This window comes from Strigops habroptila, chromosome 13, assembly GCF_004027225.2.
Source record: "Strigops habroptila isolate Jane chromosome 13, bStrHab1.2.pri, whole genome shotgun sequence".
Classification (NCBI taxonomy): domain Eukaryota; kingdom Metazoa; phylum Chordata; class Aves; order Psittaciformes; family Psittacidae; genus Strigops; species Strigops habroptila.
Genome location: NC_044289.2, coordinates 10,093,491 through 10,107,382, shown reverse-complemented (window position 1 = coordinate 10,107,382; position 13,892 = coordinate 10,093,491). Strand labels below are relative to the sequence as shown.

The 13,892-nt window shown below is 41.1% G+C and overlaps 1 protein-coding gene across 2 annotated transcripts in view; it reads right to left on the bottom strand.

Annotated features, from left to right (window-relative positions):
- Positions 1 to 13,892, bottom strand: part of PREX1 (phosphatidylinositol-3,4,5-trisphosphate dependent Rac exchange factor 1) — a 149,833-nt gene that overhangs the window by 61,942 nt on the left and 73,999 nt on the right. For both annotated transcript variants that reach the window (XM_030503500.1, XM_030503501.1), the window contains exons 5-6: positions 11,647 to 11,748; positions 770 to 931 (exon numbers count right to left, since the gene is read on the bottom strand). In XM_030503500.1, coding sequence (XP_030359360.1) covers positions 770 to 931; positions 11,647 to 11,748 — 264 coding nt within the window. The remainder of the gene's footprint in view (positions 1 to 769; positions 932 to 11,646; positions 11,749 to 13,892) is intronic.

The window sequence follows — 13,892 nt, the reverse complement described above, 5'->3', positions numbered from 1 at the left end:
ATTTAACACCCTGACTCCCTATGGTGCATGTCCCAGAGGTTTCCAACTCCACTGATTCAGGGGCCTCAACTACAGTCATCACCAGATAAGCTGCCAACACTTCGCACACCATTCTGACTTCCCAGTATTTCTCCTGAGTGGCTCTTTTTCCAGATTTCCTCTTCCCCCCAGATTCACTCAAGTTTTCTCATTCTCTTACTTTCCTCCCTTCCATAGTAAATGTTTCTACCTACACAGATCCACCTAGTGATAAACACATCAACAGAAACACATCCATGAGTAAGTTAACTGGACCAAAGACAAATATACCAGTTGCTTTCTAATCTAATACTTGCTAATCTAACTTTTACCTTTTATATAAGAAATCTGTATGAAGCTAAGTGAGATACTTTTCAAAGCTCCTGGAAAAAATAAAGTCTTGTAGGAACAGAAAGAGAAACTTCTGTTATTTAGACCAACCCTGATTTCATCTTCTAGACCTATTTGATTTTCAGATGAGATCTACCCATTTGAAGTTTCAGTCCATTCTAGCTCTAACAATTTCCTTTCTTTCATAATCCGTTTGTTCTGCTACAATTTAGCAGCAGCCTGCACACCAAAAATAAACATAAATTCTAAACTCACCAGTGTGATGCCACCCACACCTCCAAGAGCATTTGCACATCACATAGGAAACAAAAATCCCTGTACACAGAATGAGTCACTAAACTCCAGCCCATTAAACTGTGTAGCAAACTGCCTCTGGGGAGCTTGCAGTCCTACATCATACCTCCCATCCTTCAATGTGGGACTGCAACTGTTCAAGGGCTTCCAGTTTCTCCATCTGTCTCTTGGTCTCGTTGATATTTGTGCAGACTGTCTTCATGGCCTGCAATGCGTTCTGGACAGCTGGATGATCAGGATGCTTGGAGGGAGTCCTCTTAGCTAATTCCTTTTAAAAAAGAAAGAAAAGATGTACTGTAAGCTTAGAGGCAGCTCATGGAAAGGCACAAGTGTTAGGGTGCAATCCCATAGGAAAATGCCAGAACCACTGCAAATTAAAGAGGAGTTGTGAGCATGTTACTGTAGATGCTGTTCTCTGTTCCTCACCTGTGCAGGGCTGGGGGGAAGCAGAGGGGTTGGGAATGCAGGTGTGAAGTTGAGACTAAGGAAAAGAGTGGGGGCTTGAGGGAAGGTGAGTTTGTTTCTCACTATCCAAATATCTTATAATTGGCAATAAAATGAGTAGAGTGCATTTTGGCTGTAATAGTAATTCCTAAGTGATTTTCCTGGTTTTATCTCGATCCACAAGCATTTTTCATCTTATTTTCTCCCTCTCTCCCTGTTGAACACTCACAGCGAGAGTGTGGCTGGGTGGGCAGCCAGCAGCCAGCCAAGGTCAACCACCACATGTGGATAAGAACCTACAGCTCTGTACATGATGACTGTCCAGAAATTGCAGGGAAATCCACTAACCACAGCTGTCCCATGTTTGTATGTACAATAACAATCTTATGAAAGAGGAAATTCATTTACAGAAAGTAAGTAACTTTCCCAATGGCAAGTGACTTGCAGAACCAAGACTTTCTGGCACTCAGTTCAGCATTTGAACGGTGGAGAAACAGAGAGGCCAAGAGAACAGCAGGATAAGAGGGACTCTTCCCCAGATCATGTTCGGGAGGAGAGATTAATATAGAGATGAACAACATCTCTGTTCTGGAGGAGTTCCTAAGAGACTCCACTCACCTGATTCAATGCACAACAACCCAGTTAAACACTGCCCACAGAAAAACAGCCGTGGGAAAACTTGGCACCTGACAATATTAACCAGTTTGGCAAAAGGGGTAACCACTGTCAATTCACAATTAATCATCTTTTAAACCAACAGTATTTTATAGTCAGCCACAATTGGATAAAAATACATTAAAGAAACCTTAACTAAGGCTGGTAATTTCATCTTGATACATAATATGGTGTTTAAGGCCCACATTTTTAGATTGCCTGGAATATTTAACTTTCTCACTATGTTCTATTTTGCCTCAACATGTTATTTGGTTGTTTTAAAGTCCTATGTCTAAATGGCAAACTGCTGCTGAATTGCATCATTTTGTATGAGACACCAGAATGAGTTTGAGTACCACCAGACAGCCTGCACAGCACTGTGGTCTGAACATAACTAGATTGCTTCAATCCATAGCTCCCACAGCTAAGGGCAAAGACAGCCTGCTACAGTTGTTGTTCATCCAAGATAAGTGATTACAATCCCCAAATGCCTGTACTGGGCTCCAACTAGGCTTACTCTGTGGTCTGATTTGTCTTTTGCTTCTCCACATCAGCACATTAACCTCAGCAAGTGTCTCTTCACCACACAAAATATTGATATTGGGCGCTCACCTTGCCCAAGTTGGTCACACAACCTGTAACACAAGCACTGCTCCTCAACTGACTCATGTCCACACACAGCCTCTAGATCAAATTAACTGGTAGTTTTAGGCTCAAGTTACATGGCCTGTCACAGAGAGGAGAGATGTGGGCTGAAGTTCAAGTTCTGCTGAAGCTTGCATTAACTTACAGTGGCTATAATAGCTGCTAATCCAGACACTCGGAGCTACTAAATCAAGGAACTTTCTCTGTCCTAGTGTTGATTCACAGATCTGCTTTGCAGAGTTCTTTAGACAGACAGCTTCTTCAGCATGTGGCAGGTTTGTGCATACTTAGCTGTACTTTTCTACTAGTAGGAGTAACTGTAGAATAAATAGACTGGGGTGCTCAGATACCAGCAAAATTGGAAGGCACATCTGAAAGGAGGACACTCGAGTTAGAAGTAGTACAGATTTGTTTCAACCTTTGCACAGACTCAGTGCTTCCTCTGCTTCCTCACATTGGCAAGACTTAATTCGCTAGCACTAGTAAACTATCTTGAGACCCACTGTTAGAGAAACTCAAAGTATTTTAATTATTTATCTATTAACTTCTCCATTTTGCAGAAGCTTTTAAAGTGACATCTGCATCTTGAGATTAAACCACTTGGTGACCGAGGCTCCTTTAAGTAACGCAAGAGACAGGTCTCCTGAGAACTGAAATATGGCAATGGGAGGTGCTCTCATTCCCACACAGACAGACCCTGGAGACAGAAAGGCCCAAATGAATGGACGGGAATGCTGACAATTGTCCAATGAAATATAACTACTCAGTTCTTGGCATAGATTTGGTATTTTGAGAATTTACTCACAGCTACAATTTCTCTTTTTAGAAAATTATAAATGGAGATTGACAATGGCTCTGTCAGATGGATGACAGAGGAGATGGGTAATGTGCTGACAGCCGGGAATCCCGGTAAGAGAGAGGAGTTAATGATCTTGGTTGATTTAGAGAGTAACACATGCACAGGAAAAAGGGGCTGGCTGCTACAAATGTCAGTTTATATCACAAGTGAAATTCCCTATGGATTTTTTTTTGCAAAGGCCAAGGAAAGTAAGTGTTCAAGAAGAAAAGGCAGGAGAGGGATGTTGCACTTTGGTGACACTAACCTATGCTCCAGGCTTCCAAAGCAGAGTACAGAATTTTTGTTAAATGACTCTCATTAAAAATCAATGAAGTTCTGCAGCTCAAGTGTCTCCCACGCTGCTCTGGAAACAGATACGTATACACTAGCTCTGTCTAAACATCCCTTTCCAAAATATCACCAAGACACAGAGAAAGAACTCTTCATTCACAGCAGGCCTCTGCTTCAATAATTCATCTTCCCCACTCCTGCTGCCTGCAGTTCTGCCCAAGGAGCCAGAGAGGTGGCTGGAAAAGGCAGGAAGGGTGCTGGCTGGGGCAGTCAGCTGCATAAGTGGCACAGACAGTCAGAGAACTTGTTTCACCACTGCCTAGTCTTAACCCCTCTGAGGAAGAGCCATGCTGCTCTGACACTGCCATTCCCCAAAAGAGCAGAGCCTAGCACTTCTGAAACACAGTCGAGGAGCCCTGGGCACTTATTTATTTTAGTGACAGATTTATGATGTGTAAACTCTGAGAGCATTTGACAACATTTTGAAAAGCAGCTGAGAAACAGACCAGATGGCAAACCTTGGGTATGACTGTCTTGTCCTCCACAAAGCTCGTGTATGTTGTCTGGAATTACTATCTTATGTATTGCAACTCACACACTAGTAGGTCCAGGAAATGAGGTTGATGCCACGTGCAGAAAACTATTCCTTGCAAGGAGTTTCTTAAACTGATTCATAATAATTTTCCAGTGGTGTACAGAAAATCTGGTATTTTTCAGTGCCTCTAACTTCTTCACCATTATCCTCTGACTTTTCTCTCTTTCTCAGAAGGCGGGGGAGTTGCAAAGGTATTCCATATTATAAGCTGGGAGGAAAAAAAATTATTCTTTAAAGAACTTAAAAGACAGAAATAGGAACTGTGTCCTCTGGGCACAGAATTTTTCTTTTATTTCACTCCTCTTCTATAGCTGCAAAGATTGGAGGTTATGCCACTCGTAACACCTACACACAGAACACAACTCATTTTACAACAGGAGTTACAGAGGACTCCAAGCTGTAGTGTCCTCCTGAACAGCATACAGAAAGGAAGGATAGGACATCTGCATCTGACCTACTAAGAAATGTCAGGTTTTGCTTATGCAATGGAGTAAAAGGATTTCCACCTTAAGTATTTCAATCTCAGATGTAGCTTTAAATAGCTGAAGGTTAGAAGAGTTCTAAACATGATAGAATCTAAATATAAGAACTAAATCACAGAAGAAGACAGACACATCAGCTGCTCATACATTTGTCGCTTCGTTATTGTGCTTAACCTCCCAAAAACCAACCACCAAACAAAAAAACTTTGAGGAGAGAACTCAGCAAAAAGAACATGACACAGGAAGACGCAAAGAGGTGGCAGGAGGGATGAGCAGCGAACAATGCAGGCGGGCAGAGGAAACTGGGGGGGTTTACATGTAGAAACAATTTTAATATTTCCTAGAAAAAAGGATGTTTTTAAACTGATCTTTTTTAAAAAAAGACATCTCTCTCATCCTTCCCCATGCCCTCCCCTGCCACATAAAAATGGTTGGTTGTGTTCTTAAACCTGACAACTCAACACAGGTTTTGCAGCTGAAATTTCCAAGCCACTGTATTTTAAATTCCTTCCTCCTACCTGTATGCTCCTGAGAACAGGAGTATAAGGCACTCAGACATGGCTTAACATGCATTTTTGCAATGAACATTAACGATGTGCACTGACTGGTGCAAATCATGGCTTGCCAGGCTGCCTCGCTCTGCACTACAAACCAGGGCACACACAAAGGATGGTTTCAGAGGTACATCCGTTGGTTACCTACTGAACATCTCAAGATTACAGAGATAACAAAGACAACGCATTTCTTTGCTTATCAGTTCAAAAAGTTGTGTTAATAAACAGTTCAACTCCAAAATGTGCTCTAAAAAAACCCAAACCCCAGAACCTAAACATCATCTTTCTGTGAATGTAACTGTTTCCAGGAGGTTTATTTTCCTATTTTAGAGTTTTGAATATTTGCTTGTATTAAAATTTATTTTCCATTTAACCTAACCAGAAAAAAAATGTTACAGCAGGCTCTATCTGTGTACCTGCCAATCATAACAGGGTTTTTTATACTCTATATAATTAAAATTTGTAATTCATGTCAATGTTTCTGCAGGGTGAAGACTAGACAAGCAACAATAAATCAGTAAAACAGATTACATTCAATGTGCCATCAAATCTACGACATATGCTAAATTAAAATGCAACTAAAACATGTTTCAAGTTTTATAAATATTACCAGTTATCTGTGATTATATATAGAACGTGTGGAAGACAGAAGTATGATTTATAAATTGGCAGTGTTCCTGACAACTCTGTAGGGTATATACCATTTTTAATGCTGTGCTACATAGAACTGGATTTCAACCAGGCAATGTCACGAATCTAAGAGCAGCATCACTTTTCTTGGGGGGCAAAAGGAAGGGGGAAAAGGGGGAACCAACAAAAAAACCCACAACAAAAACCTAAATCCCCAAAGATTAAATCTGTTCACTTATGGCCTATAGGAAGGTTCTGTTCCTTGAACAGCTAAGAGGAATGGAGAGGAAGAAGAGGGAGATAGTGGATTAACCTTTCTCCAACCTAGCATCCCATCTTTCCCTTTCAAAGTCCCAGCACTGCTATTGTTAAGACCTGTGTGTGCCCCAGTGTTGGGCTTTCCCTCTCAAGAGGATTCTGAATCTGGTCACGCAGCTTTTTGCATCCAGATTTTTCTTCCTGTCCTAGGGTCAAGGACTCTTCCACCACATGAAGCAATACATAGTTGCTGCCTGAAATTGTCCATGGAGTTGTGTACATTATGAGGTATTTTTAAAGGACCAGAAGTGGAATGTGCATTTCTGGCTGGAGTCTCAGCAATTCCTTAAGAGAACAGACATCAAACAAGAAACCACCTCAGTGACATGCGCTGGGCTGCCGGGAGCCATCAGGGTGCAGCTATCATGTGCTGCACATTCCCGGTGTGCTGGGAGGACGGAGGCAGAAATGACTGCTCCTAATCCCCACCCCAGCGGTGTGATTAACTCATGATCACCACTCCCCTAGGGTTTTCTTCTCGCTGACATAAATGCTCTTTATTCAGGGAAAAAGGTTATTTTTGTTCAGAGATTGGTTTACACAAACAGCTGCTTCTCCTCTTAAGTAGTGTGGTTCACACTAATTAATACAGAGTCATACAACTATCAGTGGTGAGACAGAGCTGCCTTAGTCCAAAATGTTCTGCTAGGAATACATACGCAGCAAGCTACATGCACTGGAGTTTTAAGTTGCTCACACAGTATATGCTCTCAAGGCCTGTGCATCTCTTCGCTGCTTTCCTTCTCACCAAATCAGAATGCCCATCAGAACAAGCAGTTTTGTTTCGTTCAAACCTAGTCCACGCCTCTTTCTCACTTTCAAGGAAGTCTTACAATAAAGCTTACTGCTAACAAATATTCATAACTCCTACATCCTCTAATAGACTTCAAATCATTGCTGAAGTTTCACAGCAAGAAAGGGAAGCGGAGGTCACATTAGAGAGGCTTTGGACTGGGGATAAAACTAACTTACTGACCGACAAATCCTGTGCTAATTTTCTTGCATGCTAGCTGAAGTAGACAAAAACTGTATTAGGGACAAAAATACTAATATAATCACTTCTCTGTTTGCATGGTGTTATGAAACACCATGGCTAGGCTTGAGTCTCACACTTCAAACCACACAAGTCTTGAAAAATCAGACAGAAAGAAAGCAACCAAGATTTCAAAAATAAAAACAAACTAAAACGACCATCAACCCCCCTGTTTACAGTCAGTGACTGTAACATAAGATGCCCAACTGCAGGATGCCATACTTGAGATTGGAAATAACTGTAATATATGCTTAAAGCATATCTGCACCTGGAGATGCTCCAGTATATTTTTCCTAATTAAGTAACTCAAATTAACTCCATGCTAGATGCTATTATTCTGAAGAAGAATACTCACATATGGTATTAATAAAAAATAGTTATAGTATTTTGAACACGTGTCTTTCCCTACTACTTCGGTTGACTTTCAAACACAGTCTGAATTACTTTGTTCATATGATCTTTACCAAACCTAACTGCTTAGCCATACTAAAATACTTACACTATAACAAGGTCATATCAAAGTTACTACAAAACCTGGATGATCACAAACTCTGGCTATAAACAAAGTAAAACACGAAAGTAGGATAGCTCTGGCCGATGACTTTTCTCATCAGTTGGAATACAGTAGTATCTGTTTGCCCTGGGAATTAGATAAAATAAGATCCAATCCCCATGAATACAAACCAGCTATTTCAGGAGCAATAACTGCAGTTCAGTAGCAAAGGGAGAGCAAACACTTAATTTGAGGGTTGTGTTATTTTTAAATCTACTTTTTTCTGGCTTGGAGAGTTGCATTTTCCTGGTCAGCACTAACAGAATCAGCCTGGATTTTCCCTTGGCTGTTCTCATGTCTGAAACATTTGTGTCCACTCTGGTAATTTTGTGCTAGCAAGTGTCAAGTCTTGAATGGTATATAATTTATTCACTATGAATTCATTACCTTTGAGAATCAGCATTAACTACACCTTCTAATCATCATGGATAGTTTCCGAGCTGAACAACTCCTTGTAATGGCATAATCTCACTGACTGAGGCAGATTTGTTGCCTAACCAAAATGACATTCCCCTCAGCTTTTTCTTAAAGCTTTTATTTCCGGTCCAGGAAATTCTCAAGTAGTGAACAGAGTGTGATTTATATCAGCATGTATACAAAAAGAAATCCATAGAAAGATGGAATGCAAGATCACGAGATGCCTCATGGCAGCTCCTCCTATTGGCTCCCTTCATGCTGTTTGTTTGACAAGTACACGGGGGTCTGGGTCAACTGCACCAGAGCCAAACACCCAAGTACCCACCCCGCAGAAGGCAGGCACAGTGTTGGTGTCAGAGGACAAATTTACCTTTATTCTACTCCACTGTGGCTTGAAAGCAAGAAACACTGACTCAGTCTTAGCCTCACTGGTCTTGGCTTTGGCTTTCAAAGAACAAAGGGTTGTGCCACCAGGTCTTTTGACATTTACAGCTGTACGTGTGTGAGAAAGTGGAAACTACCAATTTATTTGCACAGGCCAATATTTGATCCTCAGAGCCCAATGACTTTAACTGCCACTGAACCTGGAAAGATTGGAATTATGGTTTAGAACTATTCATCTTGTTCTAGTCTTTTGTTTACTACCCCCTTGCAAAGCAAATGCCTGAAAAAAAGCAAGATAAGCTGGTCCATCTGTAGCTCTTCCAATCCCTGATACAGAACCCCAGACTTGCCAAAACACCTAGCCTAAAATTGTACAGAAGAATAGAAAAACTTAAGCTGAAGCATACCAAAACATTTTAATTATTTATCCATTATAATTACCTATTTATCTATGCTACATGGAGCATAATTGCATGGTTATGCTACTACCTTGTAATCAAAAGTGTGCCTTTCTTCTAAGTGTGTTTCTGCAGCCAGCATCCTCATGGCATTTGAGTAAAAGCCCTGATATTTCAGACAATTTATAGTATTGGCAGGCTTTGTCATTCTAATATTTTTAAGAGCTTTTACAACAAAACATAGATTTTAATTTGCAAGTCAAGTTTCTGTCAGTTGATAAAAGTCTACAGATGATCCAAACTGATAGAAGTCTACAAATCACAATCATGCTTTCTGAAAAGTTTAGAAATTGAGCAGGTCTAATGAGCAATGGGTGATTCAGCAACAACGTCAGACTAAAAACAGAAAAAGAAGAGGCACTGAGGTGCAGAAGAAATATAGGGAGTTCTCCAAGACATCCATATGCATGGCTTAGAGCTGAGAGCCCCAAACTGTGCTTGAAAGATGACTGGTGGTGCACAAACTGCGTGGTCAGATCTGTTAAATGAAACCACACTGACCTCAGAACTGCTTCAAGCTTAACAAGGCCACAGAGCAAAATGCAAGAAAAATGGAGTACTAACAGTGATCTTTGGGTCCAAAAAGTTTGGAAAAATATTGGGATAAAACTGATTAAAGATCACTTTTAGATAAGCATTGCAAGGGCACACCAGATATTGACCACTCTAACTGGATTAAGATATCTCCAACATGGAATAAATAGATGAAGAAACCTGGTCTCCAGACTCTGTACTCGTTAATGACTCCCTTCATACAAAGGGTCACCATGACAGGAAATCTGAAGAAGATTAACTCTTCATCTTTTAGTAACAGCACAAATGTAGAGAGCGATTCAAAATTAAGAACCCAGCCACTATTTCCTCTGGTTGAAGTTTCTTGGAAAACAGAAAAGGGAATCCTGTAAGGAATCAAAACAATCACTGATTTTCAGTCTTGAACATACAGCCAGATAATAGCCACAGAACACACCACAGAGTGAAAACAAGAAAACATAATCACTATCAAAACACTTGGTCAGGAATGCACATTCTAGGGTCCTCACATCCCCTGGTCTGTTTACAGTATCGGATGCCATAGGAACTCCTTTTCTGTGCACATGGATGTTGCTCACAGTCATCACACAGAGCCACAGACTGAACAGGCACCAAATTCTCCCCACACTAACCCCAAATAAACACAATGGACTTAAACTGGGGCATCATTAGGTTTTCAATTCTCTCTACAGAACCAGTTCTCTCTGAAGATAAATCCAAGCTGGAGCCACTTATGTGCTTTCCTGATCTAGGCATCCTTTACCCTATCTTGATTATCATTAATACTGTGGAAGAAACGTTTGTAGCCATCTCACACATTAGCTTCTCCTGCTATGTGCCTAAACTGCATGTGCTTTTGTTTGTTCCAACTGTAAGTGGAGTCATGGATAGATTGACTGGACTGATAAACTGGCTGTATGCACATAAATCCCAGTAGCTACATCCATAAGGAATGGTGCATGAATGTCTGCTCTGAGATGGGTTTGTGCACAGCTGCACAGACAACAGAATGATTCCACCTCTAGGAAAGAATTTGAAAATTTGACTCTGAAAGCTCCGACTGAATAGAAAGAAATGATTTCAACGTTTATCAGATGAAATAAACAATTTTAAACAATTTTAAATGGAACAACAGATCAGTATTGAGTTAACCAGCTTGTACCTATGAAAACCTTTAATCACGCTGAATGTAGGGACACAGCACTGCAACAGCTTTAAATGACATACAGGTGATCAATGTGGTCAGTCTGTGACCAAGAGCACCAACTCACCAGAGAATTCTTACCTTCTTCCACAACTCAGGAAGGGACATTTCATTCACAATTTCTTCCAATATTTTTTATTAATTACTCTTCTTTTAGTAAATGTAATGTTACTGACTGAGAAAGAGACTGCCACCACTGAAGACTGATGGCTGTTCGCCACAGAGCAGCTACACGGCCACCAGCGATGCAAGCTCTCCCAGAAACTGCTTTCCCCTTTTCCCCTCTCCTCATCCCCAGCAGGCTTGTGACCCAGCCCTGACCTGGAGGGATGAGAAGGAAGTTGGCTCTTTTTAGGTCTTTTATTCTTTAGCTCCTATGGCAAGAATATTCGTAAGGCAGCCAATTAGTGCCAATTGCAGTAGTCATTTCTGCAATGACACCTATCCGCTGGGAACTCCTCTGAGACAACCAACCACTTTTCAAACAAGCCTCCAAACAGCTGTCAGATGATACAGGATTTTGATCATTACTGACCTGAACACACTCACACTAAAGACCTCATGATGAAAGATGTATCCCATTTAGAGTCCCCAGAGCCATCCAGTCCCTCAGAACACTGATGCTATTTTTTCTGAACACAGCTTTTCAGGAAGTGGCTAAAATAGCACTCAAGCCTTAGTAAACATCTGAACAGAACTGAAGTCAAAAGGCATTAGTTATTCAGTAGTTGCTATGTGGTCTAGCCACACCATTATGAGATTTAGCAGCCTGTCAGCATCAGGCAGCATTTTGACTGTACCCATAAAAAGCCATTTTCTTCGGAGAGGATCCAACTTTTCCAAGTGCAAGCCAGGAAGGTAGCAGTGACAACAAAAGCCAGGGCTACAAAAATGCAGAATCACGCCAAGAATAAAACAACCATCTGGAGAAATACTTTCTTTGGTTTACCTTAAGCAGAAGTGGATATTTGCAAATTCTCTGAATTGGAGTCAGCAGATAACCCTCTAGTGGAATGTCTGTCGTCTTTCTGCCTCCCAAAAGCATGCAACCCTGTAATCAGAAAAGGAAACAAATGTTACCTCAGATACAAAGCTTTCAGATGCTCTTTAACATGATTTTGTATTCCTATAACACATATTATGGTCAGAAAACACTTTGCCACACCTAAGATATAGGTGTGGGACTTCATTCACCATTGAAATACAGAAGAATCCAGCCTACCCCAACAATTCATAGGACTATTGTCTTCATTCACTATGCAAAGTTTGTACTGTTGGTCCAGAAAACTCAAAGGCTAATATAAAGCTTACTACCTAGTAAACACATCATTAACTCCAGTCCAACCCTTACGTCTGAAGGAAATCAAAGTGGAATTGAAATAAATGAGTCAGCTTCATCACATCCACCAATTCTCTGGCAAAACATTATGTCTCATCACAGCTGGACAAACAGCATGGGTGCACTGGCTGGCTAACCAGCACACATGGAGCTCTCAACCAGTCTCGGTACACATTGCTGCTTGCCCAGCAAAAAAAAACTATGGGACATGCAGGCAAGGCTAGCTGGTAGGCAGCAGGAGCAAGAGGCAATGAAATTTAAGGAAATCAGGTTTCATTAATTCGGATCATCATTAAAAACTAATAATAGTAATAGGGTTTCAGCATTAGTTTTGTGAAGCTGTGGCTTCCAAACAAAAAGGTGAAGGGCATTTCTCTACCTAGAAAAATTACTACTCTCCAAGTGTTGGTTAAACACAGTAAAGAAGGGAACAAGCATCGGACCAATACACCAAAGAAATCCAAGTCCAAATAGATTTTAGGTTGAGGAACAGAAGCAGCAACTGATCAACCCTTGCAATACCCACACAACGAGTTCACACAAGTTTGGAGGGGTCCTGCATTCCAAATGAATAATTTCACAGATAAATTTGTGCACACTGCCTCAAACAAGTGGTGCTCAACTTGCTATGGAAACTTTTTTATCAGGATTGACATGGAAGGGCGTATAAGAATGGGGAATGGCATAGGAAAAAGAAATCTACAGTCCTTGACCTGTCCTTATTTTGTTACAATAATCTGTATTCTCTGTGTGATAAACCAGTACTGACCTCCTATAAGCTTTTCTACATTTCCCTGAAGATTCTGGTTTGGCTTCTGCCAGAGACAGGTAGTGGACTCAAACAGACTTCAAATCTGTTTCAGATAAACTAGGCTACATTCCTATGTTTGACTGTGAATCTGGACAACTTTGCTCCAAAAATCACCCCAGTTGCAAACCTGTCCTGTCATCAGAAGCCGAAGTTTAAATTCAGTTCAGCCAAGATGTGCTTGCTTTGGGGCATCGCTGATAACATTTTCCCCTGTGAAATGTGCATTGTGGCTCAGACACACTCTGAAATTTAGTAGGTTTTTGGCTGTAGTTCAACAATCCTGCTCTTCAAGGAATGTTCACAGACATCATACATAAATCTCATTATTCCTAACTGGTATTTTTACAGACAATCGTCTGTAAAATAACCCTTCCCCAGGCTGTTCTAGATCCATGGCGTTGGCTACCAGCTCACAATGCTCCCTGTCCAATTTTCCAAGTCTCGAGTGATTCAGTCCTTCCCATCTCCTCTTTCAGCCCTCTCTCTAGCTCTGGGCTCAAAACTGCCCTTTAACACTTACTGATTTTTCAAACACATTCCCACATTCTGTATTTCAGCAGCTGTGAAGGGGCAATCAGGCCAAATCCATCCTCACAAGCAAAGCTTTGTATTTTAATGCAACTTTCTCTGCATGGTGGCATTATAGCATTGGCTTTAGGAGGCATTGGAGAAGGAAAGGGAGGCCTGGAAGAAATTACAGCAGCCACAGCAAAGCAGGCACTTCAGTGTAGCCTCTCCTCCTATATTTACTGCTATTTTGAGAGTCTCTTGGATTCAGGTACTGCAGCAAGCCACAGCAGACAGCGTGACATCTCTTATGCGCCTCGCAATCAGTTTTCCAGCTGCTGGTAAGAGACAGGAGGCTTTTGCTAATCCAGTAGCAGTGGAGAACACGAAATATTGGTAAGGATGGTGTTTACATGCACTTTTGTCTCTCCTCTTTCTCATTGGTTTCTCCTCAACAGAAGCACCCAGAAGAACTCAAGAACAAAGGTCATTTGGTGACTCAAACTAATGGTTTAGCAAGATTCATTAAGACTCAGAC